The sequence below is a fragment of the Branchiostoma belcheri genome, unplaced genomic scaffold (genome assembly GCF_001625305.1).
Source record: "Branchiostoma belcheri isolate BF01 breed outbred unplaced genomic scaffold, Haploidv18h27 scaffold51, whole genome shotgun sequence".
Classification (NCBI taxonomy): domain Eukaryota; kingdom Metazoa; phylum Chordata; class Leptocardii; order Amphioxiformes; family Branchiostomatidae; genus Branchiostoma; species Branchiostoma belcheri.
Window position 1 is genome coordinate 1,770,572 of NW_017804143.1, and position 23,171 is coordinate 1,793,742.

Sequence of the window (23,171 nt, forward strand, 5' to 3'; positions counted from 1 at the left end):
TTTACAAATGTTGTATAGGATATGGAATATAACTTAGAGTCACATCCATAAAAGAAATGTATTACGAAGTGTATTAGACCTTTATCAAGGAGCTATCCTTTCTGTACATATACAATGTAGTGACCTCTGCAATTATATAACATAGAACAAATGTCATGTCTAGATCTAAAATCAGGTCGCATGTTAGAGTAAGTACAGTCATCTATTATTAGACGAAATGTAAGTTAGGGCATTAAGCTTGTATCAAGGAGTTCTACCTTTTATACAATAAAGTGACCTTTGCGATTATATAACGTAGAACAAATGCCATGTGCAGATCTTAAAACAGGTGGCATCTAAAAATAGAGTAAGTACATATTACATATATATAGCAAAGAATACCATAAAGGATATGAATATACCTTAGAGTTATATCCATAGATGAAATGTATTGTTGTGTATTACTCACTGGTAGGATTTTTTCAAGGAATAAATCTCCCTTCTGTACAGCATATAGTGACCACAGCGATTATATAACATACATGTAGAACAAATGTCATGTACGTGTAGTATCTAAAAACAGATGGCATTTTAGAGTAAGTGCATAACACATTAAAACAACAAAAGCTGGAGAATAAAAATGTACCTGATGTGTGTATAGATGTCCCTGACTTTCAAAAAGGTTTCATACAATGTACTAGGATGTCATTGTAAAGGTCAGAGTAAGATTTACTAGCGACAAAGGTAATACTAGACGGAACTGGATTTGATTGACCCTTTCGGAAATAACATGTTACATAAAGTCTGGGATATAAGATATCTCCACGGATGAAAGCTTTTAAAACCAAATATACAAATTGATCACAGCGCTTTAGTTATATAACTGTTTTTCCTTTGAAGCTCTTTGGTCTGTCTAAAATTACACGCTAGTTTGCCTAAGCTGACAATCTGGGAAAATTGACTTGTAATGTCTGGTTGGGAGAATAACTGCCTGCAGACAGCTTTGAGCTAAAATATCTCACTGACAGACTTAAGTACAGAAGGTCAAGGTCAGAATCGGATTCAGAGGGCAGAACAGAACGACTTGCCCTCTTTGCCCTACACCCATGATCTAAGACTAACTCAGTCAGACTATTCAATATTCAAAATATATTCTAATGATTTATCTAGTATATTCACAGAATCTGATGATCAATGAACAATAGCCTCCGTAGCAGGCTTATAGAACTGGGGGTTTGGTGGTCTTTGGCTGTTTTCTGATTAGCTCAGTTCTAAAAACGGGGGTAATTCAACCAGGCCAGCTACAAATGTATGTTGTCTATATGCAATCACAAAATAAAAAAAAGCTCCCAAAGACCATGAAGACTCCCAAAACCCCCAGTTTTTGGCATGCTATGGAGGCTAAATGAACAATATGTATGACATAACTGATGTCATTTAAATAAGTGTATTCTATCTGTTCTTGGATGTTTTCATGGATATTTCTCTACCACTGGCAAGGTTGACTGTCATTGAGACTGTTATCAACATGCAAAACTGGTTCAACGGAGTTGTTCACACTGACTCTGTTTTCATCCACCACTATCACAGCAATTTCAAGTGTACATGTAGCATTTTGTTTATGTGCCATATTCTGACTTGCCAACAAGCATTAAAATTCTGTCAAATTGAAACTTCAGACAGTCACAGACACTAGTACTTAAGTCAACAGTTTATGAAGGACATTGAAGGTCCTATTCTCATTAATAAAACAAGCTCACAGTAACTTTGTTGCCGTAAAAGGCTAAATGAATGCAATTATACTTTCAGTCTAGTTTAGTCTACTACTAGAATGCACCATAATTTACAAGTACAATGTTATGTATGGCATTGGTCTACTCTAGCTGAAATTGTCAGAACAGAACAGTGGAACAGAACATATCATATTATGTGGAAACTGTCTCAAAATTACAGATGTTTACAAAATCATATTTGTATACTTATATATTTATATGCAGCCAACAAAAATATCTCTTCAGCTCAGACAAAGAAACCTACTTATCAGTAATAATAATTTTCTATAATTATCATTTTTAGAGACTGCACCTTGTCTTGCACAAAGAGCAGAACCTACTTTTAATTTGATATCTCTCAAAATCCTTTCTGGGTAATTTAATTTGATGATTTCTTCTGCTAAAGGCCTTGCTTGCCTGTTCTAACCAAGAAAAGGAATAACTACAATGATTAAAATTGATGGCGAATCTCTGTGTATTTGGGAGATTAACATTACACGGGGATCGCCATAATCTGACCGTGATATGTTTACAATTCAACCAGGCGTGATAAACTTTCTTTATGGCTATCTGGATCATGCCCTTTTCACTTAGAGAAACTGGCTGCCATTTTTCACAGAGCATTCAGTAGGACGCGTGCTGCGCATTTAGGCAGAGAAACCAGTATTAACGACGTCACAAAAATCCCCAGTCTTTATACGCTGCATCTTTGCTAACCTTTCCTTCTTAGTAACAAGAGAACGTTGGCATTAGACTTTGATTTAAAGAGAGGGCAATCAATAAGAAGTGTTGTTCGGGGGGAAGATGGGATCAAAGTTGGTGTCGAGATCAACAGATTTTACAGCTTTCAGAAAGTTTTAGCCAAAGTTTTTGATTAGTGGATAGAGTGAAGATGACATGCATGTATGTAGTTATCTTCCATCTCAGTGCTGAGAAAAGAACATAATGTCAATATGTTTCAGTACAGTCTGGACTTACTTTGGAAAGGATTCAACTAAACTTTGGACGGCGGCCAGCCAGCCTGCCCTAGCCTTTGTGTCCGAGATGGAAACACAAAGAGCACTTCTGCGAGAAGAATAAGAAAAGAAACGAACAAAATGTCCAATAATGAAAGAACAAAAGAACGAATATTAAGAATAAAAGAACATAATGTCAATATGTTTTAGTACAGTCTGGACTTACTTTGGGAAAGGATTCCACTAAACTTTGGACGGTGGCCAGCAAAGCCTGCCCTAGCCTTTGTGTCCGAGATGGAAACACAAAGAGCACTTCTCCGAGAAGAATAAAGAAAAATAAGCCACATTTTTAAAACTGTGAAATATTTGAAACCTACTGACACCTGCTAAAAAAAGAGGTATAAGAAATAACTTTATAAACTTAAGGAAGAGCTAGAAATCAAAGTGGACAACTTTGGACGGCAGCCAGCATGCCCTAGCCTTTGTGTCCGAGATGGAAACACAAAGAGCACTTCTCCGAGAAGAATAAGAAAGAAACGAAGCAGCAACTTCCGCGCACTTTTCCGACCGACCCATCTGCGATGGTGAGATACGGGCCCCATTATTGGATTACGTTCAAAGGCACAGAACGAACACTATCTTCTTCCCATCAACACGCTGTAATGGATTATTGGGCCAAGATTTATCTTGTTTATAGCCCTGCCTTTGAAGCCCGAAATTTATTAGTGTCTCCATTATAAGGGTAGAAGATTTACCGCTTTGCTAGGATATCCACATTAATAGCACAAATGCATGCCTTAAATTCCGAACCCACTTAGGCTGTACCATGACCTCTGGGGAATCGTGCAGGCTTCAAGTTAAAACATATACTCATTTCATACTGTGTTTAAAATATGGGGGGATCTAGTCGTACACATGGCGTCTAAATCACGCCTTATGTTAGATATGTCATTAAGATTATTACAGTACCCTCCGAGAGCGGAGACGGTAAAACTGCGCTCAACGGGGAAGCAATTAGAGACAGAATCTCGGCGCGAGACTTTCAATCATCGCGATGTGTCCGTGTCAGGGGACCCTTTGAGTTTCAATCTGCTCGCTAAACTCACACACATGTATCGAATTCCTGAAACTGTAGCCTGACGGTTTTTCCCAGTTACAGCCTGAAACAACCCGATCATTATTACAGTGCCTCTTTTATATACGGTCGTACACTTTGTGAAAGAAAAAAAAAGGTAAAAGGCATCACCATTACAAAAGATGGCACATGATACCCACATTCAGGAAAGCCTGCTAAAAAGGATCAATAAAGGTTTATCACTCCATGTACTCAGTAAGCACTGGATGGGAGCCTGTAAAGCGATAATAACAGTTAACAATAGCCTCTTTTCTCTGCTGAAATGTACTTGGCACGGGAGAAAAGGTGCTTTAAGGATGGGCATAAAACCGGCGTAAATGATGGCTGAAAACACTTCACAGCACACTCAGACATGCTTTTTCGCTCGTAAATTAAGCCATGCTCTAAGTACATCTATGTAGATTGTAACCAGGAGCAAATTCGTATGAAAATTGACACAAAGATGCGTGAATGACGGCCGCAAACATTATGTTGTATACTCAACATGTTTTTTCCGTCATAAATTATACCACACTAATTATACTGGGGAGCAAATTCAGACAAAAACTGATGCAAACACGTGTAAATACATCGTATACACCTTCATGGAGTATAGGAGACCAAGTTCATACAAAAATTGATGCAAACACGTAAATGATGGCTTAAAACATAACTTCGTATACACCTTCAAGCAGTTTTTATGTCGTAAAGTACACCAGACTTTGTGTATTGGAGACCAAATTGTGCAAAAATTGATGCAAACACACGAAAATGATGGCTTAAAACATTACTTCGTATACAATTTCATGGTCATCAGTTACACTACACTTGGAATACTGGAAAGCAAATTTGTACAAAATTTGACACAAACCACGCTGAGACTTCAAACAGACTGGCCTGCACCAAATCAAAAGCTGAGAGAGGCTGAAAAACTGATTCAAACACATGTAAATGATGGCTTAAAACATAACTTCATTTACAATTTCATGGTCATAAGTCTTACACTACACACTAGTCTTGGAGTACTTGGGAGCAAATTTGTACAAAATTCGACACAAACCACGCTTAGACTTCAAACGGCCCGGCCTGCACCAAATCAAAAGCTGAGAGAGGCTCATTACGACGGGGCTTTCATGTCCTAATAACGTGCCATCACCTTGACTCCTTGCCCTTTCCAATTGCGGGGACATTTCAAAGGATGGGTCTTTACGGCCAGGAGGTGCAATATATGCATTAAGTTTAAGGTTGCAACCTTTTATCTGACACCCCATTCCTTATGGAGAGAGAGAGCTTCCAAGGATACCCCGATGCATATTTATTTTGAAGGGGAACCATCCTTTAAGATTCTTGAAGTATGATAGGAGTCCTACACGTAGTTAAGGGCACTGTGTGAGTATGAATCCAGTGTAAAAAAAGCTTAGACTTCAGAACGATTTAATTCTGTGTATTTCAAGCAATATACTGTACCTTGTAGTAAACAAAGATTGATTAAAATTTAATTGCAATTGCAAGATGCACTTATATTGTTATGTTACATAAGATTAAGCTGTCATTTTTGGTATCATTTTTTTCTCTACAGCTATAATGGATAAATCCAAGCCAAGAAGCATTTATGGATCACTGTAAATTCAGTCAGGTTTAGGAGCATGACAGACTTGTACAGTAATTACTTAAAAACTGTCAACACACAAATTAGATAACAACATTCTCACAAACATTCATATTAACATCTGTGGAGAAGCAACACTGGCTGCACAGAAACAACATTACTCGCATGCCAACCTTTTACAAAACCATGTTCCCGCTGTATATAAGACTTAGCAGAAGCCAAACTGACTTGACCTATGCCCAATCACTGTCTGGTTTCACCCAGATCTACTGTAAATTTCTGGCCGTACTCCAGAGAGCACATACGGACAACACCTGCAGACCAAAATAAACCCTCTCTCTGTGCCAATTAGGCACTATATACGTACGGTTGTCAAACTCTGATACTAAAATCACCAGTCCTGGAGTTGCCCTTTTTACGGGGTGTCTAGCGCATAATTCTAGGTAGCTTTTATTTGCTGTATTGGGAAATGCCTGGCAGTGATTACCAAAAATGAATCCTACAATATGCTAAAGACAAAACTGAACATAAGATCATGCTTGTTGATAGTTTGTTTAAGAACTGAAGCCAATCATGAACTTGAAATGGCTAAAAAAAGCCACATTTTTAAAATTGTGAAATATTTTCAACCTATACTGACACCTGCCATAAGAAAGGCACAACAAATGATTTATAAACTTAAGGAAGAGCTAGAAATACCTCTTTATAAACAGTTCGTTTAAGAACTGAAGCCAATCATATACCGGTATTTGTAGGGGCTAAAAAAAGCAAAATTTTTAAAATTGTGAAATATTTGAAACCTACTGACACCTGCTATAAAAAAAGGTGCAAGAAATAGTTTTATAAACTTAAGGAAGAGCTAGAAATACCTCAGTGGACAAGGAGAAGTCACTATCTTGCTCAGCCATTCTGTTGCTCACAAAATTGTTGCTTGTTCCCTGAAAAACACAAGTACATGTGCCATTCAGTAACCCCGAGTTTTCTGACTTTTTTCTCGTTTCTTTTTCGAGTATCTATAGAATAAGCCTCTTCTTTCTCATCCATCCTACCATTACTCTTTATAGTCATTATTGGGGGGAAAGGATGCCAAAAATAAGAACAAACAGCCAGTGGAACCATAAAGCCGAACCTGGAGCAATCATAGTAGTGACTTCTAACCCACCAGGGTATGCCAATTACTATTACAAAGACACAAACACACCGGCGCACTCAAGTACCTTCATCTTTCAAGCCCCGAGATTCAAACTACTGCCATTTGGTCGACTTCAACTCCATAACCAGAACCAAGTGATCCTAAAGCGTCGGGCACAGAGGTGAGTGCTGCCGTTCGCCAATTATCGTTCTATCGCAGGGATTCCGCGTCAAATGAAGCCGGCTCCCTGTGACACCCAGCCTTGCCTCTCCTGACCTAATATACACCTGCAATCAAGCTGCTGTCTACTTTCAAACAAGGCCCTGCAAATGTGGCTACATCATATTACGAGAAAACAAGATCCTGAAATAACATGATTCTTGAGAAAAGCACTTTTTCACTGTCATGTTTTTTACAATGCAACTTTTTTCATTGTAATTTTTATACAGTCAAGCTGTGTCTACTTTCAAACAAGGCCCTGCAAATAGGGCTACATTATATTACAAGAAAACAATCTGAAATAACATGATAGTTGAGAGAAGTACTTTTTCACTGTCATTTTTATGCAACTCTTTCACTGTCATTTTTGTGCAACTTGTTCACTGTCATTTTTATGTAAGTGGGAAACTTGTCACTGACAAGTTGCTTCTAACCATTCCATCAGTTTATATTGAAAGTAAAACCTTCAATCTACACTGTGACTCACTTTGCAACTTCGTCTAATCTTACCAATTGATGAAAGTTACACACAATATGCAACGTTTTTACTGTCATTTTTATGCAACTGGGAAACAGTCATCAATGACAGAAGTACATGTTAGCTTTTAACCATCACATCAGTTTATATAGAAAGTAAAACCTTCAACCTACACTGTGACTCACTTTCCAACTTCGTCTAATCTTACCAATTGATGAATGCTACACACAATATGATATTTCATCCCTATCTCTACACATCTCAGCCTTCTTTAGATCATCTCGGCAGCGCGCTTTGTTCGTTAGGGTTGGGTGGCGCTCTCTGAACCCTCCTTGTTTTAAGCTCCTGTATCATCATTAATCACCGGCCCGTTGGGACCGCGTTTTCTCGGGGAGCAGGTCAAGTTCGCGCTCGCAGAACAAGGTCAGGAACCCGGGCATAATGGAGACTTTCATGCGATGTAATATCATTACCGACAGGTCCCCCGGCACGGTAATAAATTGACCCCACTTCAGTCGACACGCAACTTTGTTTTTATACCGTGTGGGAGAAGAGGATTAGCGTCATGCTTGGTATGCTCCCCGATCCTTCTTCCCTCGCATATTACATGTACAGCGCTTGGCTTGTCTTGCCGCGGGAAAAAAAACGTTACCCACCTTGTTAATGAAGTGCGTGTCAGTGTGAATAGCAGACGACAACAATAACAAAAGAGCCTTGCTTGGCTATAATTCCCGTTCATAAATAATAGGTAAAACAGTCTGCTAAAAACATGTTTTGGGATTCAGAGTCATTAAAAAAAGGTGAAGGAAAAATCCAGAATAAAATGATCTAAATTTTAAGAGAAAATTTTTTGAGGAATTAAATATTTTTTAGCATTCACAATTTGAGATTAGCACTGTAATCAAACTGTTAGTTTGAGATTCATTAAAAAAAACTTAAGGTTTAAAAATAACATCCAAAAATAACTACTAGTTTGATCTAAATTTTAGGAGAAAAATATTTGAAGAGTTAGAATATTTTCGGCCTTCACAATTTTAGATTAGGACTATAATCATACTGCTTCGTGTAAATAAAAGGATTAGCTGATCTGATAAATGATATTTACATTCCTGCATTTACAGACAATAATCCAATAAAAACTGCCATCAATAACACATAAAGATTACAAATAGCACCAGAATAGCAGTTTGCAAAGCTGTTTATCACAGAAAAATAAGCACTTTGTATAGGGCTTTTTAAAACATGTGTAAATAAATAGCTAGTACATTAGGGCCGAGCCCTGCTATTCTAGAATCTTGTAGATCTTGTACTACAAAGACGTACATGTACTAGACAGCTTTGTAATACGACAACCAAAACATCAGTAGGCAATGCGAATAACCCAAACATCAATGCCACTTTAAAAGACTACATCTCACCAACAGAAAATGATTGGCTTCACAGCTAGATCCTCCACAGTATATGAGAGCTGACCCCAGCTGCAATTCTCTGCTTTCTATAACTGCCCCCAATCTGCATGAGTCTCAATCTGACTTAATCGGTTTGTGAGAAGATCAAGGCTATCTTGGGAAAGACTCGACACCACATGTACACGGCAGGCCGTCGGTTCAAGCTACTAGCGCTGATAGAAACGGGCCAATTCTAAACAACTGCTATTTAACAGACGGCAATGATTTACACTACAGCTCTTAACAGACAGGTCCAGAATGCCACTAGACTAAACAGAACACCCAAAGTAGAGTCTCGATCCCTAAAAAAAAAGGAGCCCAACTCACATATGTTGATACGAAGCAGTGTACTTCCATTGCCGGCCACTCTCTATCCGGGACTACTACAGACTAACTGGGCTTCCCACAACACAGGAGGGGGGGGACCGTCCGTTTGATATCGCAGGGGAGGGGATGCAACTCCGCGAAGGGCGCGCGAATCATCCCCGGGCGGCCACACCTGCCAGGATAATGACTGTACAAACCGACTCTAATTAATCTTGAATCTGAGCCCTCACTTACACATGCAAATTGGGGCCATTTATAACCGGCACATAATCCAATTACGCGAGCTGACCTAGAAAACCTGCAGAAAATGAGGCCCCACCTGCTCCAGATTAATCCAGTCACCGAGGTGCACCCAACACCTCATAAAAATCTCTCCAACAGCCGCGTTATGTGGAGACAATCATTATTGGATACACCGGGACGAGTCCTGCGCAAATAAAGGTGCAGCGTAAATCGGCACGACACATTCTCCGTTTACTGCGGACTAAATAATGTATTAGCCGAGCACTGCGAGAGTTTGCCTTGAATTTGACGGCATTTGCTGAAACCAATTATTTTCGAAGAGTTGATGATCTGAGTGGGGCGGCCATGTTTGGGAGTCCATCAATCAGGTGGATTCTGACAGGACATACCTGCGTGAGTAGAGGATTCATGGCCAACGGTAAACACTGGTCTATTTGAAACTCTTTGTTATGATTAACATGCCATATAATCAATAACAATCACTTTTGAACACGAGCCTCAAACTGATCGGATAATGAAAAACTGCGCGTCGCATCTGGTAGCCAAATTGGACTTAGATCAGACGCGGGAAAGTATATACAAGAAGATCAACGATAATCTTACTAGTATAACTTTATGATTTGTGTTTATTTCTCGTAAAAATAATGACATCGGCGCCATAACAGCAAACAGCTTTATACTAGCAGGATTCAAATCCGTTTTATGCATACCCGTATCTTTACGAGGTGCGCATTACTAAATGTATTTACAAATGCCTATTAATAGAATTATGTATTTTGTAATCCAAAGATATGCGCATTACCCGTGACATAAACATAATTAACACTCGCCTTTAAAACACGAGAGAATAGCAGGTAGAAATTGGAAACAAAGTCACTGTAATTAAATCAATAAAAGTTGAGCTTTCAGCAGAAGAAATTCTGGTTGACACAAGTGACAGTTCACCCCATCAAAAGTGCAAAGAGCCCTTTGACAGCAAATGGAGTCCATCATATAGATAATGCTACATTACATTAGATAACCATTAGACATCATGAGTGGGTTCTGAAGTACGGTGTTGAGCCACATTTGAGACAATACAGAAAAGAGCACAGCCACACTTAACACATTATAAGAGTTCTCATGATTTCTGGCATAAAATAATTCTACATTTTGTTCTTTATCATTTTGGCAGCTATCAATCAAATTGTGGCTGGAACCTCAGAATAGCTTTTTTATTATAATGATATGATATGAATCTTTATTGCATGTTCTTGCCCAGATGGGTTAAATGCACAAATGTGACCAAATGTGGTTGAGAGGAATTAATAATAATCTTAGCAGTTTCAGATTTTTATTCAGGCTATTTATAATTAATCCTTGACCAAATATTTTTGTCTGCTTGTCTGTTTGTTTGTTTTCTTTGTTTCTTATAAAATATAGTATCGTTTATACCACTTTTCAGCCCCACAATCTCTTTCACTTGAGTGGTAATCAGTGCTTGAATTGACGACAAGAGACTAAACAACAACTTAAGCACCCCTAATTAAGAATTCCTCAGCTTTGATGCATGTCATTAATTGCATTTTGTTTTACAAATTAGGAGCAACCAGATGTTGCACGCTACGCTTAAATGGGCCGCGGGGCTTCAAACTAAAAATACAAACAGTGACTATAAATACAGTACAATCATGTAGTATAAATCCCACCTAAAATACAGCAATGTGCAAATTGAAATGTCTATTTTTGCAATATAAGATGTTTTTGTCTATGAAAAAGAATAGAAAACTGGTTGAAAAATGTAAAAGGCTATAATACAGCATGCTATGAAAATAACAGTACAATAAAAATTAAAAGGAAATTTAGTGAGACAGTTGTCAGTAAAAATTGTCACTCTAAAAATAGATACCTAATGGAAATAAACTTAGATATAGACCTGAGCATTTTTTTTGTCCACAAATTATGTCAACGTAGATAAAGATTTGTACATACACAACTTACAAAATGTACATGTACAAGCTCCTACAGACAAGACATCTACATTCATTTGGAGAAAATGGAATAACTATATCTGCCCCACAAGTGCAACAATTTGTCAAAACCACCGGATTCACTGGCAAATTGACCTTTGCCAAAATTTGGCAAAGTAATATGCGGCGGGATGCATTAGTCAAGAAGACGGGAGATTGCTTTGGCTTACTTTGAGGAATGGGTCGGGTGTACTCATTCTATCAGCCTTGACTTTACTCAGACGGACCCTCCCAAATAACAACACGCAATAATGCTTAATGTCAAGCCAGTAGAGGAAATTACGCTGGGCATATTTGCTCCCTTCCGGGATTCAACCTTCTAAAACATCATTTTCCCGTCTCCCACAGGACCGTCCGATGCATACTGCGGGATTTCTCGCGCTGTCAAATTAAATAGCGCTTATTAAAGCGCGATTCGGCTGCAGATGTATGTGCAAGTTCCCGCTAAATGAAATTAACCAGCTCGCCGTGCAACAATGCCCGCCGTTCCTTTCTGCGGGGATGTAGCGGTAACCCGTTTTGTCAGGACAAAGGTGTCCGCGCGTTACGTTATTAAACACAACTCAGCCAACAAGCGTAGATGTCACAGCGGATACACATCTACACATCCTTTCCATCCGCAGCACCAAAATAAAGACCACGCCCTTGAGCGAGGCAGCCTTGTTACGAAGGAAAATCGCATTTGCGAAGTATCTTCCCGCCGAATCTCACCCAGATGTAGAAACAGACATTTCGAGTCGACTTACTCTGGGCCTCTGTCATTTGTGATGCATTACGGGTGAAGGGAGATATAAGGAAAGTCATTTAATTTTCTCCTTTGATGGATGCATGATGAATGGGCATTACCGCGGAGTAGCCCGGGGCTCAGCCCTGACATATGTCAGACTGCTCCAATTTCTAAAGTGCATGTTTTTCAAAAATGCTGCGAAACTTTCATCCCTCATGCTGTAGCTCTGCTCTGCACTTTTCTGGCCACGGTCCAAATGACTTGAGTTAGCATCGATGGTATTGTGTCATATGGTAGGATTTATGTAAAATCAACCTGCATCATTTAGATCTTTGCAGGAATTAATGCTGCACCAATTTCTAAAGTGCATGTTTTTCAAAAATGCTGCGAAACTTTCATCCTTCATGCAGTACAGTGGCTTTGCTCTGCACTTTTCTGGCCACGGTCCAAATGACTTGAGTTAACACAGCGTTGTGTCATATGGTAGGATTTATGTAAAATCAACCCGCATCAGTTAGATCTTTGCAGCAAAGACGCAGAAGTTCTGACGTGCTTATTAATGCATAGACAATTACCTTTGGGAACAGATCATGATTTTTCTGTCCTTGAATCTTTGATGGACAAATTATAACCTTCTGAAAGTTTAAATTGGCCATCAATATATCTTGCCAGGTTTTTTCTTTTGACGTTTGGCAAATCAAATGTAATTGGCAATTATTGATTATTGCAAATACTTTCAAGCTCAGCTGGCATACTGCTCTAGAAGACATAGATGGTTGAACAGGAGATTTTTTAAAACATGTCTGAATTTTTAAGACAGCTTCATACAGGATGCATCTCTTTATTCAAAATTTCTCAAATTTGCTGAGCTCTCCCAAAGCCTGAAACATTGCTGCAAATTCACTAATGTCACATCTTTCTTTCTTTCTTTTAAAACATGTCTGATTTTTTAAAGACACTTCATACAGGATGCAACTCGACTTCATTCAGAATTTCTCAATTTTGCTGAGCTCTCCCAGAGCCTGTAACAAAATGGCAAAGTCACTAATGTCACATCTTAATTTCTTTCTTTTAAAACATGTCTGATTTTTTTTAAGACAGCTTCATACAGGATGTATCTCTTTATTCAGAATTTCTCAATTTTGCTGAGCTGTCACAGAGCCTGAAACATTGCGGCAAAGTCACTAATGTCACATCTTAATTTCTTTCTTTTAAAACATGTCTGATTTTTTTTAAGACAGCTTCATACAGGATGTATCTCTTTATTCAGAATTTCTCAATTTTGCTGAGCTCTCCCAAAGCCTGAAACATTGCGGCAAAGTCACTAATGTCAGATTTTTCTTTCTTTCTTTTAAAACATGCCTGGTTTTTTTAAGACAACTTCATACAGGATGCATCTCTTCATTTCTCAATTTTGCTGAGCTCTTCCAGAGCCTGAAACATTGCGGCAAAGTCACTAATGTTACATCTTTGTTTCTTTCTTTTAAAACATGTTTGATTTTTTTAAGACAGCTTCATACAGGATGCATCTCTTCAGTCAAAATTCCTCAATTTTGCTGAGCTCTCCTAAAGCCTGAAACATTGCGGCAAAGTCACTAATGTCACATCTTTCTTTCTTTCTTTTAAAACATGTCTGATTTTTTAAAGACACTTCATACAGGATGTATTTCTTTATTCAAAATTTCTCAAGTTTGCTGAGCTCTCCCAAAGCCTGAAACATTGCAGCAAAGTCACTAATGTCACATCTTTCTTTCTTTCTTTTAAAACATGTCTGACTTTTTTAAGACAGCTTCATACAGGATGCATCCCTTTATTCAGAATTTCTCAATTTTGCTGAGCTCTCCCAGAGCCTGAAACATTGCCGCAAAGTCACTAATGTCACATCTTAATTTCTTTCTTTTAAAACATGTCTGATTTTTTTAAGACAGCTTCATACAGGATGCATCTCTTTATTCAAAATTTCTCAATTTTGCTGAGCTCTCCCAGAGCCTGAAACATTGCGGCAAAGTCACTAATGTCACATCTTTCTTTCGTTCTTTTAAAACATGTCTGATTTTTTTAAGACAGCTTCATACAGGATGCATCTCTTCATTTCTCAATTTTGCTGAGCTCTCCCAGAGCCTGAAACACTGCGGCAAAGTCACTAATGTTAGATCTTTCTTTCTGTCTTTCTTTTAAATCATGTCTGATTTTTTTAAGACAGCTTCATACGGGATGCATCTCTCTATACAAAATTTGCTGAGCTCTTCCAGAGCCTGAAACATTGCAGCAAAGTCACTAATGTCAGATCTTTCTTTCTGTCTTTCTTTTAAAACATGTCTGATTTTTTAAAGACACTTCATACAGGATGCATCTCTTTATTCAGAATTTCCCAATTTTGCTGAGCTCTCCCAAAGCCTGAAACGTCGCGGCAAAGTCACTAATGTTACATCTTAATTTCTTTCTTTTAAAACATGTCTGATTTTTTTAAGCAAGCTTCATACAGGATGCATCTCTTCATTCAACAATTCTCCCAAAGCCTGAAACACTGCAGCAAAGTCACTAATGTCACATCTTTCTTTTCATGCCTTTATGAATAACCTCTGTTACATAAAGGAGACAGCTGTGAAGGAAGAGGCAGAGAGTAGAAAAGGTTGTTAAAAGCTAATCCTGAGCATAGAACACTCATGCTAAAAGAGTAATATGGGCTTTGGATACAATATATTGCATCAGTGTGACTCTTACCCAAATGGAGGCCTGCATTGTGGATGGATAAGGCTGCATTACCTCCAGATTGAATTGAAAGGAGACGAGGTAAGAAAGGGCTCAAGTCGACGTGCGGGGAATGCGGGATCTTCAGCGCGGGACGCTGCCAACAACTACGCAGCGATACGCGGTGATACACCGCTCTCCGCGATCTGAGGGGTGGTGGAAAACACGATCTGATAGCTGGCCCTTCAGGGGAATCGAGTTTGGAGTATGACTTGTAGGAGGTTTTAATTGACGAGGCTGAGCAGGGCTTGCTTCCCTGTCCTTGGTGCTGATTAGTGTGCATCTTTGCCAACAGTACAAAGTGCCTGAGTCAGAAGCAAGCTGTCACTGTTAATTGATATGTAGTTTGTTGATATCACAACTACTTTTGCTAATTGTGTCTTCTGTCCTACTATGGATACATAGGAATTAAGGACATGCTTTTTAGACAATGAGAAACTATCTAGTTTCTTTAGAAAGGAAAGAAAAAGAACTGTAATCATTGGGACAATTATGGCACAGTTAAAACCTTTATGAAATAAATAAAACCAATGGCTAAAGAATAGGACAGCAATGGCATACTGAGGAAGTTACTTTGCCAAATTTCAGTTGAAGGGGCTGTTGCATGGGGTAATTGATGGCTGGTGATTGTTAACATATCTGTCCTTGGTGCTGAAGTACCATGTCACAATTGCTTGGCCATCAGTGATTGGTGGTTGGTTAAAACTGTCATCACTGTTCAAGGTGCTGATTGGCTATCAGTTCTGACATTGTTGCTGTCCTTGGTGCTGATTGGTCATCAGTATGTTTGAATTTGAATTTGACTGTACTGGTGATTGGATAATGCTGTCCTCACATTTCATTGGCTATAATTAATTAAATTTTGCTAGCTGCTGATTGGTTGATGCAATTATCCTTATCCAATCAGACGCAACAAGTACAGATTTTCCATTTCAAAAAAACAAACATTGTCAACAAATCCTGACAAGTTCTACACGCTGTCACAAATTGAAAAATCACACTGTACGTACATGTATGTTACTGAACATGGAATGCTTAAAAGACAGACATCTAGTTAATATATGCTTCTGTTTTTTGTCAAACTGGCACATACTATTTATTTAGCCTCCTAGCTGGCTATATATGACTGGAGCTTTTTTTAGGATTTCCTCTAAAATACCTTTTTGCCGATGGCAAAAGCTATTTTTACTTGCACGTTCATGTACTGGCCAGCTAGTATATCCTGCTAAGGAGGTTAGTATTTATCTAACCTTTCCAAATATTAAACCATTACTGACAGGCATCTCTTGACCCAAAGCCAGTGACCTTTCTGCATGGCCTTAATTCCTCCGACAACGCACGTGCCGAGAAGACCTGGTTGACAGAAGGGCAGGGGGCACTGGACGTGATGGATCAATGGAAAGAAAGGCATCTGTATTAAAGGCATCCAATGCGATTTCAGAGCAGCAAAACTGGAAATATTCTGAATAAGGCAATCTTTATGATATTGACACATACTGCTTCACATTAGCACATTTCAATCAGTATTTCATGCTTTGGGTATTTAAAACTGCAGAAACATGCCCCAGGATGAGTCCTTTATTTTATGAGTGGTACCCTAAAAATAATTCCAGGGTTCTTCCAGTAACCAGTTTCCTTCAGAATGTTTGGTAGTTTTGCTCCTTGTGGGTCAATATACATCTGATAGTTTGGTTTCAACTCAGTATGTAGATAAGTGACTAGAAGATTGACTTAGAAAAATTTGGTTTCCAAGCCCTAAAAACTGCATTGGATGCCTTTAAGTACAGCACATGAAATACAATACAAAGTTCAACACTTTTCCTTGGCATTTTTGCTAATGTCTATGTATGCGAATCTTGCTATGTCCAAGAAGTGTCCTGGAAAGAAATATAACACATGGACAACAGCCAAGCATTAGTCACATGGGTACTCAACTAAAAGCCCTTGAATTATATAACCAATATCCAGTTCGATAAAGGTTCAGGCCAATGTCATTTCATCATTGTCTGCCCATTCGTCTTTCACAAGCAGTCCCAAGGACTCCTGCATAACCGAGTGACTTGTAAGGAGTAAAAATAGTGGTGTCTTTGTGAAAACCCTGCAAGCAAATGTAGCTAAGGCCACACCAATTTAATTTCTTGGTTAACAGCTTTTTCTAGAAAAATAATGGAGCGGGCGGGCAAAAAAAATAAAAAAATAAAAACAGGCCTAGGCATCCTATTATGGCCCAAAATGGTACAATTAGGAGCCATGAAGTCAACATACCAGGCTGGTTCAAAATTTAAACAATGAATTTTGAACTTTTAATGATACCATTGCATTGAAAGATGGAATAACTGTAACAACTAGAATGAAAAGGACTGCTTTCAACTGTTCAGGGCAAAATATGAGCATTTTGCAGTTGATTCTGAATTTTTATTTTTATTTGCAAATCAGAAAAAAAATGAAGCGGGCGAATCCGTTAACCAAGAAATTAAATTGGTGTGGCCTAATGACTGCTTCATTTAGTAATGCATGATTGTTTACAATGTGCAAGTTGTCTTCTGCTGTCAAAAACATGAACCACAATCTATTGGCGGGTTTAAAAAGGAATCGATCTTTAGAAACTTGCATATTTGACAACAGTCAAACATATTACTGTACTTATTCATAACATTTGTAACATTATTTTTGTTACTGTTGAACCTGTTGCCACCTTCTCATTTATTTCATGTGAAATTTTTGTTCAATGATTATGGATTCTGTTTATTTGCATCTGCAAGTAATATTTGATATATTTGATCAATGACTGTACTATATATTTTGTCCAGTAGTAGTTGGTTTTGTTAATTTGTACTTATGTCCTTTTGTTATATGAATCATTTATTCTATACTTGCTTTTGGTGTTTTATAAGCCTACATGGGCTGGATGCATAAAGTTCAAGATACATTAAGCTTCATTTATTCAATCATTCATTCATATAGATTAAAACATTTACAAAATGTATACTGATTATGCTTCTAATTTTTTGTTTGATATGAAGAATCCCTCTCCAGGTCCCAAGGGTGCCATCTCTCTCCTCCCCAGGTTGTGGTAACAACAACTGTTCCCTCTTCCACTCCACAGCCGTGACGCTGAGAAGAAAAAGAGAGCAATCTAGCTGGACAAGCTATTGACCCTTGTCAGATTGCTGTTTTACCTTCTTTTCATTCTTCTTAGCGGCTGTATCTTGGCAGAGGCGCGGGGATAGTGCTTCCCTGGCAGGGTGCCACATTGTAAATTGCTTTGCAGGGAGGGTCATGACACTGCATTTGAAGGAACCTGCATCTCCATTAACTACTTTTGACTTACTCAGCACCCGAAATTGAACACAATTATGGGAGAAGAGTCGGATTTTCGCCTGGATTGGGTAAAATATGTCTCGGAAAGAAAACTTGCTATTAATATGTTGTTTAAATTTTTCAGATCTTAATTTACTATCAGATGATAATTCATATATCGAGTTACAAGAATTTTTACACAATTATGGTAGAAGAGTCGGATTTTCGCCTGGATTGGGTAAAATATGTCGGGGAAAGAAAACTTATAAATGTTGTTTTCATTTTTCAGATCTTATTTTACATTATTCTCTTCTAATGTTCTTGTTTTACGATCATGAATTTTGGAAAACAACCATCTAAGCCATAAGTACTCAGTAAGACATACCTGGTCCATTATTTTCTGCTCTTCAAAGCTGATAAAATGGAGTATGTCTTTTTCATTTTCACACTATCCCATACAATTTACATTCACTGATAATTACATATTCTTGTTTTACAACCATGAATCTTGAATGCAGTAACAAGAATCTATTTAAAAGTATCAACTAAGCCATAAATAAGTACTCAGCAAAACATACTGTTATTTTTTACATAAAAGCTGATCAAATGGAGTATGTCTTTTGTCATTTTCACACTATCCCATAGAAATTACATCCTCATTCTAACTGTTAGTTATAACATTTAAGGAAATTCATGATTTAACTTGAAATAAAGCATTTTTCAGTGAGCTCCAATGTAGCAATGGTGAAAGAATTCCACTGAGTTCAAGCTATCTAAAGCTCTTTCATATGACAATGACATTTACTGACACCATAGCTGAAATATACTGAATCATTGCTTCATTTTTACGACTTAAGGAATTTACGAGTATCTTCATCGCACATTTAGTTTTCCTCCTTCACAAAAGAATGCCTTTATCTCCCAACAATAAAACCACTCCTTTGCCCTGTATGTGTACTACATAAAAGCAAATAACATCATATTTCTAAATCGCCCGAAGCCCTGCAAAGTGAAAGATTGGCAGGCCAAGATCACGGGCAATAATTCACCAATATTACTTTTTCCTCCCCACCAGCAGGCATATGAATATTGGAATTAAAGATGAATTAGCGGAGAAATATTAATAACGCATCCCATTTCTTCTGTCAGATGATGAATGTGCTCAGAGGGATAATGTCCAAATTATGTTGGAAATATTGATGATATAGGGCCGAGTAATATTCCCCAAATGATTCCCATCACTCGTGGCTACAAATTACCCTGCTAGTCGGGCCGCGGCTGAATGTTGAGGTGATGTTATTTTGATGGGGGATGTGTCTGTTCGGCACTGATAACGCACGGAGGAGGGTCTGCAAAGGGGTCAGGGACATATTACTTACAGTGAAACACTACCATTTCTCAAGCTTTCGGAAACCTCATTACGGTCCCCGAGGTGTTAGTAATAAAACATGTTGAGAATTCTTGGAAAATATTATATACTGTATAATATATTAAGTAGGGATGAGAGGAAACAATAACAGCAATATAAAATTACATTCTTATCAGATTCTTTTCAATAATGTCTGTCTAATTAATATAATCCGGTCTTGACAACTGTTGAACAATGTGCCCTTAAAAATTAATATCTTTTTTTCATTTACTAGGAACTTATTAATTAAGAAAAGTCCGCTGTCTTCTATTCCTCAGAAGTCTATATTAACAAAAGATCCCGCCTATATTACAATACTACATCTTGAAAAAAATGTCACAACATTCCAATTTGCAATTTTCCCTTAAAATTAATATCTTTTCTTATTTCGAATCTAGTTTGAAAGCAAATCTAAGTCCGCTTTGCTATTACGCAGAAGTCTATAACAAAACAGGCCGCCTACATTATTGTACTATAGCTTGAAAAAAATGTCACAATATTTACCTTCATACCAAAGAGACAGCTCCTAAGTCAGATGTCTATAATAATACCAACAATATTCTCCCGATGACTCAACCATTGCAGCCTTTCCGTCAGCCACCAAACAAATGCTAATCCTCCCCCTAACCCACAAAATCATTACCACGGAGCAATCTGTTCTATTCTCGACTAATGACCTTGGTTCTAACCTCATTGAAACCTATGGCCCTTTTAGTCCGCGCATATATCAATCTCCCTGCACTTTGCTTCTCGGCTCAGCCATCTTGTCCTTGAAAACAAATAGAGTTCTCTTTTTGCCTATTCATTGCAGCTTCGCATTAGCATGAGAAAGAATCGGCCTGCACGGATGAGTGATGTGCCAAAGTGAAATTACATCGCGGTTGTTTTATCACCTCGCGGTTACTTAAGGAAAAGAGTTTTTCACACGCATCAATTTATGGACGGGGATTGAGGGAGATATTGAGAGGACATTACCGGTAGAAGGATGGGACATATTTTTTCGTACAGGTTCAAGTATAAGTACCACTGCATTATCATCAATGCATGAAAGGAACATGACATAGTACTGTATAATCTCTCGAAGTAATGACTCTCATATAGTCCTTCTTAGAAGCTGCTCTATCAATAAAGCGCGTCTCTGAAAAGCAGGGCAATTCTTATTGACCTAGAAAAACGTTAAGTACTTTGATTCTAAATTACCATTACCCGCTAAGCCTTAGTAATTGCGTACGTTTGGGGTAATTTGTGGAAAAATAACAGCAAACCGTCTTGTTTACTAATCCGGGATTAGCCTGACATACATTTCTAGACTTAAGTACGCCTCGCTCAGTCGTGAATTACCGCTCAGAAATCATTATTTCAGACAACGCACGATTGTGTCACTGTGGCACATTTCTGCGCCGAGCTATTGTTATAAATGTAAATCATTTCTCCAGTAGGATACTCTTTTCCCGTTTAACGAGATTCCGCGTTTCCTCCGTGAACGGCGATGTTTATCTATCGCTAGCACCTGTGGGAAAACAGATTACGCGTTATTGCAGTGGTCCTACATAATTTAAAGGACGACATTTGTATTCCAAATGTCTCTCCTGATCACCTGTTCTCATAAACCCCTGGAGGGGCCTCGTAACCTGGTGACTTTGTTTACATCACATCTGGTCTTGTTACTGTGCAGCCTGCAATTACAGGACAGAGATCAGGGCGATACGGACGTGTGTGCAACGTCAGGTGTCAACATCACGGCTCACCTTTGTGCTTTGAAAGCTTTGTGTGAAAAAAAAATGTGTTTTTTTTCATCTTTGCTTAAAATGAATGACGACCTTTATTGCACATTTGTGCCACACTGGGCTAAGTACGGGTCAAAACAAAACATGATGAACAGATACTGTTAACCTAATACAAAATAAAAACCAAAAAATATACCTTTAAGTTACTGTAAAAAAAATCTGTCCAACTTATGGTTCTTGGAAAGTGCCTAGATTTCTTGGAAACCCAATTTGTTTAGCTGTAAGCTTGTAAAATTACTACAAATCCAGCAATTATGTTGTCTTGCGACGAGCATGTTTTTATCAGACAATACCTACAGTTACGAGTCACATTAAAAACAGGTGGGATTTGAAAACCTCTGCTATGGTTTTACAAACTATTATCATCCAAATAGACCAGGCTAAACTCCAAAATGTACAAATCCAGCAATTATGTTGTCTTTCGACAAGCATGTTTTTATCTGACAATACCTACAGTTACGAGTCACATTAAAATAAAGTGTGATTTGAAAACCTCTGCTATGGTTTTAACATGTACATATCATCTAAACTGGCTAGGATGTAAATGTATACTCCAAATGTACCTACACCGATCTCCCCCATATATCATGTACTAATGGCTCCGAGGTGTTTTAGACAGGCTCTTTGTGTAATCAATATACCTTAGGCAAAGCTATTATCCTGACAAGCCAATGAATAGTCATGGCTACATCCCATCCAGTCCAAAGGCTTTGATAATGATATCGTACGGCAGGATTCCCACTGTCGGGAAGTGGGATCCACATGTCAATTTCTCGTTCACTTCTATTTTCGTACCGACGTGTTTCGTACCTGTACGTTCCAGCTTGGTCTTCAGATTGAGTTTGACAAATGTAGCCTTCCTCCTGGCGAAATACTGTGAGGCATCTGAAGATTTTGATGAATAGATCGAGGTGGGAACTTTAAAAGCTTCATTTATTCCACTGTACTTTCATGCATGGTAACTCTTCTACATAAATCACGTTTTGGCCTTTTGATAAAAACTATTATTTATTTAACTTCCAAACAGGAGCATCAAGAACTAAGTTTTATCCTAGCCTTTTCTTTTCAAAGAAATACTGCTAAATTACCAAACATAAAATGCAACAACATGATCAATATGGTTTACTGATCTATAAAATAACGGATGTAAAAAAAGCCATAAATAAGAGAGTTATTTCATACCATGCATACTCATCATAAAGGACTGAAATTCCCACTAGTCATAAAGGGTAAATTATGCAATAATAGTTTTTCTCATTCCTAAAGCAAAATTAATACACGATACTAATGAACGAAAATATCTCTTAGCATTTACATCATTAGTTCTATTCACTGTGAATTTTGGAATGAATCAATTTAGTAATACCTACTAGAAATAATTCTCGGTTACATGTAATGCATGCAAAGTTTAATATGATGTTCCTTTGCAAATTAGAATTTTTACGATCCCCCAGGCAGTTGTTTTTGGATGTATGCATTTCCTCCTTGGTAACAAGATCATCCCTCCGCTGTAGATTTCGTGTTTTGGAAAGTGGATTTCTGTTGCCAAGCGCCAAAGGCAAAATATTCAAATAGCAACCGTTATCTAATAACCTCCCATACACAATAACCTACATATGGATTAGGATAAAAGACATAAATCTGTTAGGCCACACCAATTTAATTTGTTGGTTCTCGGATTTTTTCAGAAAAAATATGAAGCGACAGGGCGAAAAAAAATAAAAATAAAAACCGGCCTAGGCATCCTATTATAGCCCCAAATGCTTCGATTGGAGCCATGAAGTCAACACAAAAAGCTGGGATAACATTTAAACAAAGAATTTTGAACTTTTAACCAAACCACTGCATTCAAAGATTGAAAAACTGTAACAACTAGGAAGAAAAGGACTTTCCTCAATTGTTGGGAGCAAAA

General features: G+C 38.0%; 1 protein-coding gene across 1 annotated transcript in view; it reads right to left on the minus strand.

Annotated features, from left to right (window-relative positions):
- The window catches only part of LOC109480545 (TOX high mobility group box family member 3-like), a 43,994-nt gene that overhangs the window by 12,951 nt on the left and 7,872 nt on the right, over nt 1–23,171 (minus strand). The window contains exon 3 of the mRNA XM_019782766.1: nt 6,300–6,368. Coding sequence (XP_019638325.1) covers nt 6,300–6,368 — 69 coding nt within the window. The remainder of the gene's footprint in view (nt 1–6,299; nt 6,369–23,171) is intronic.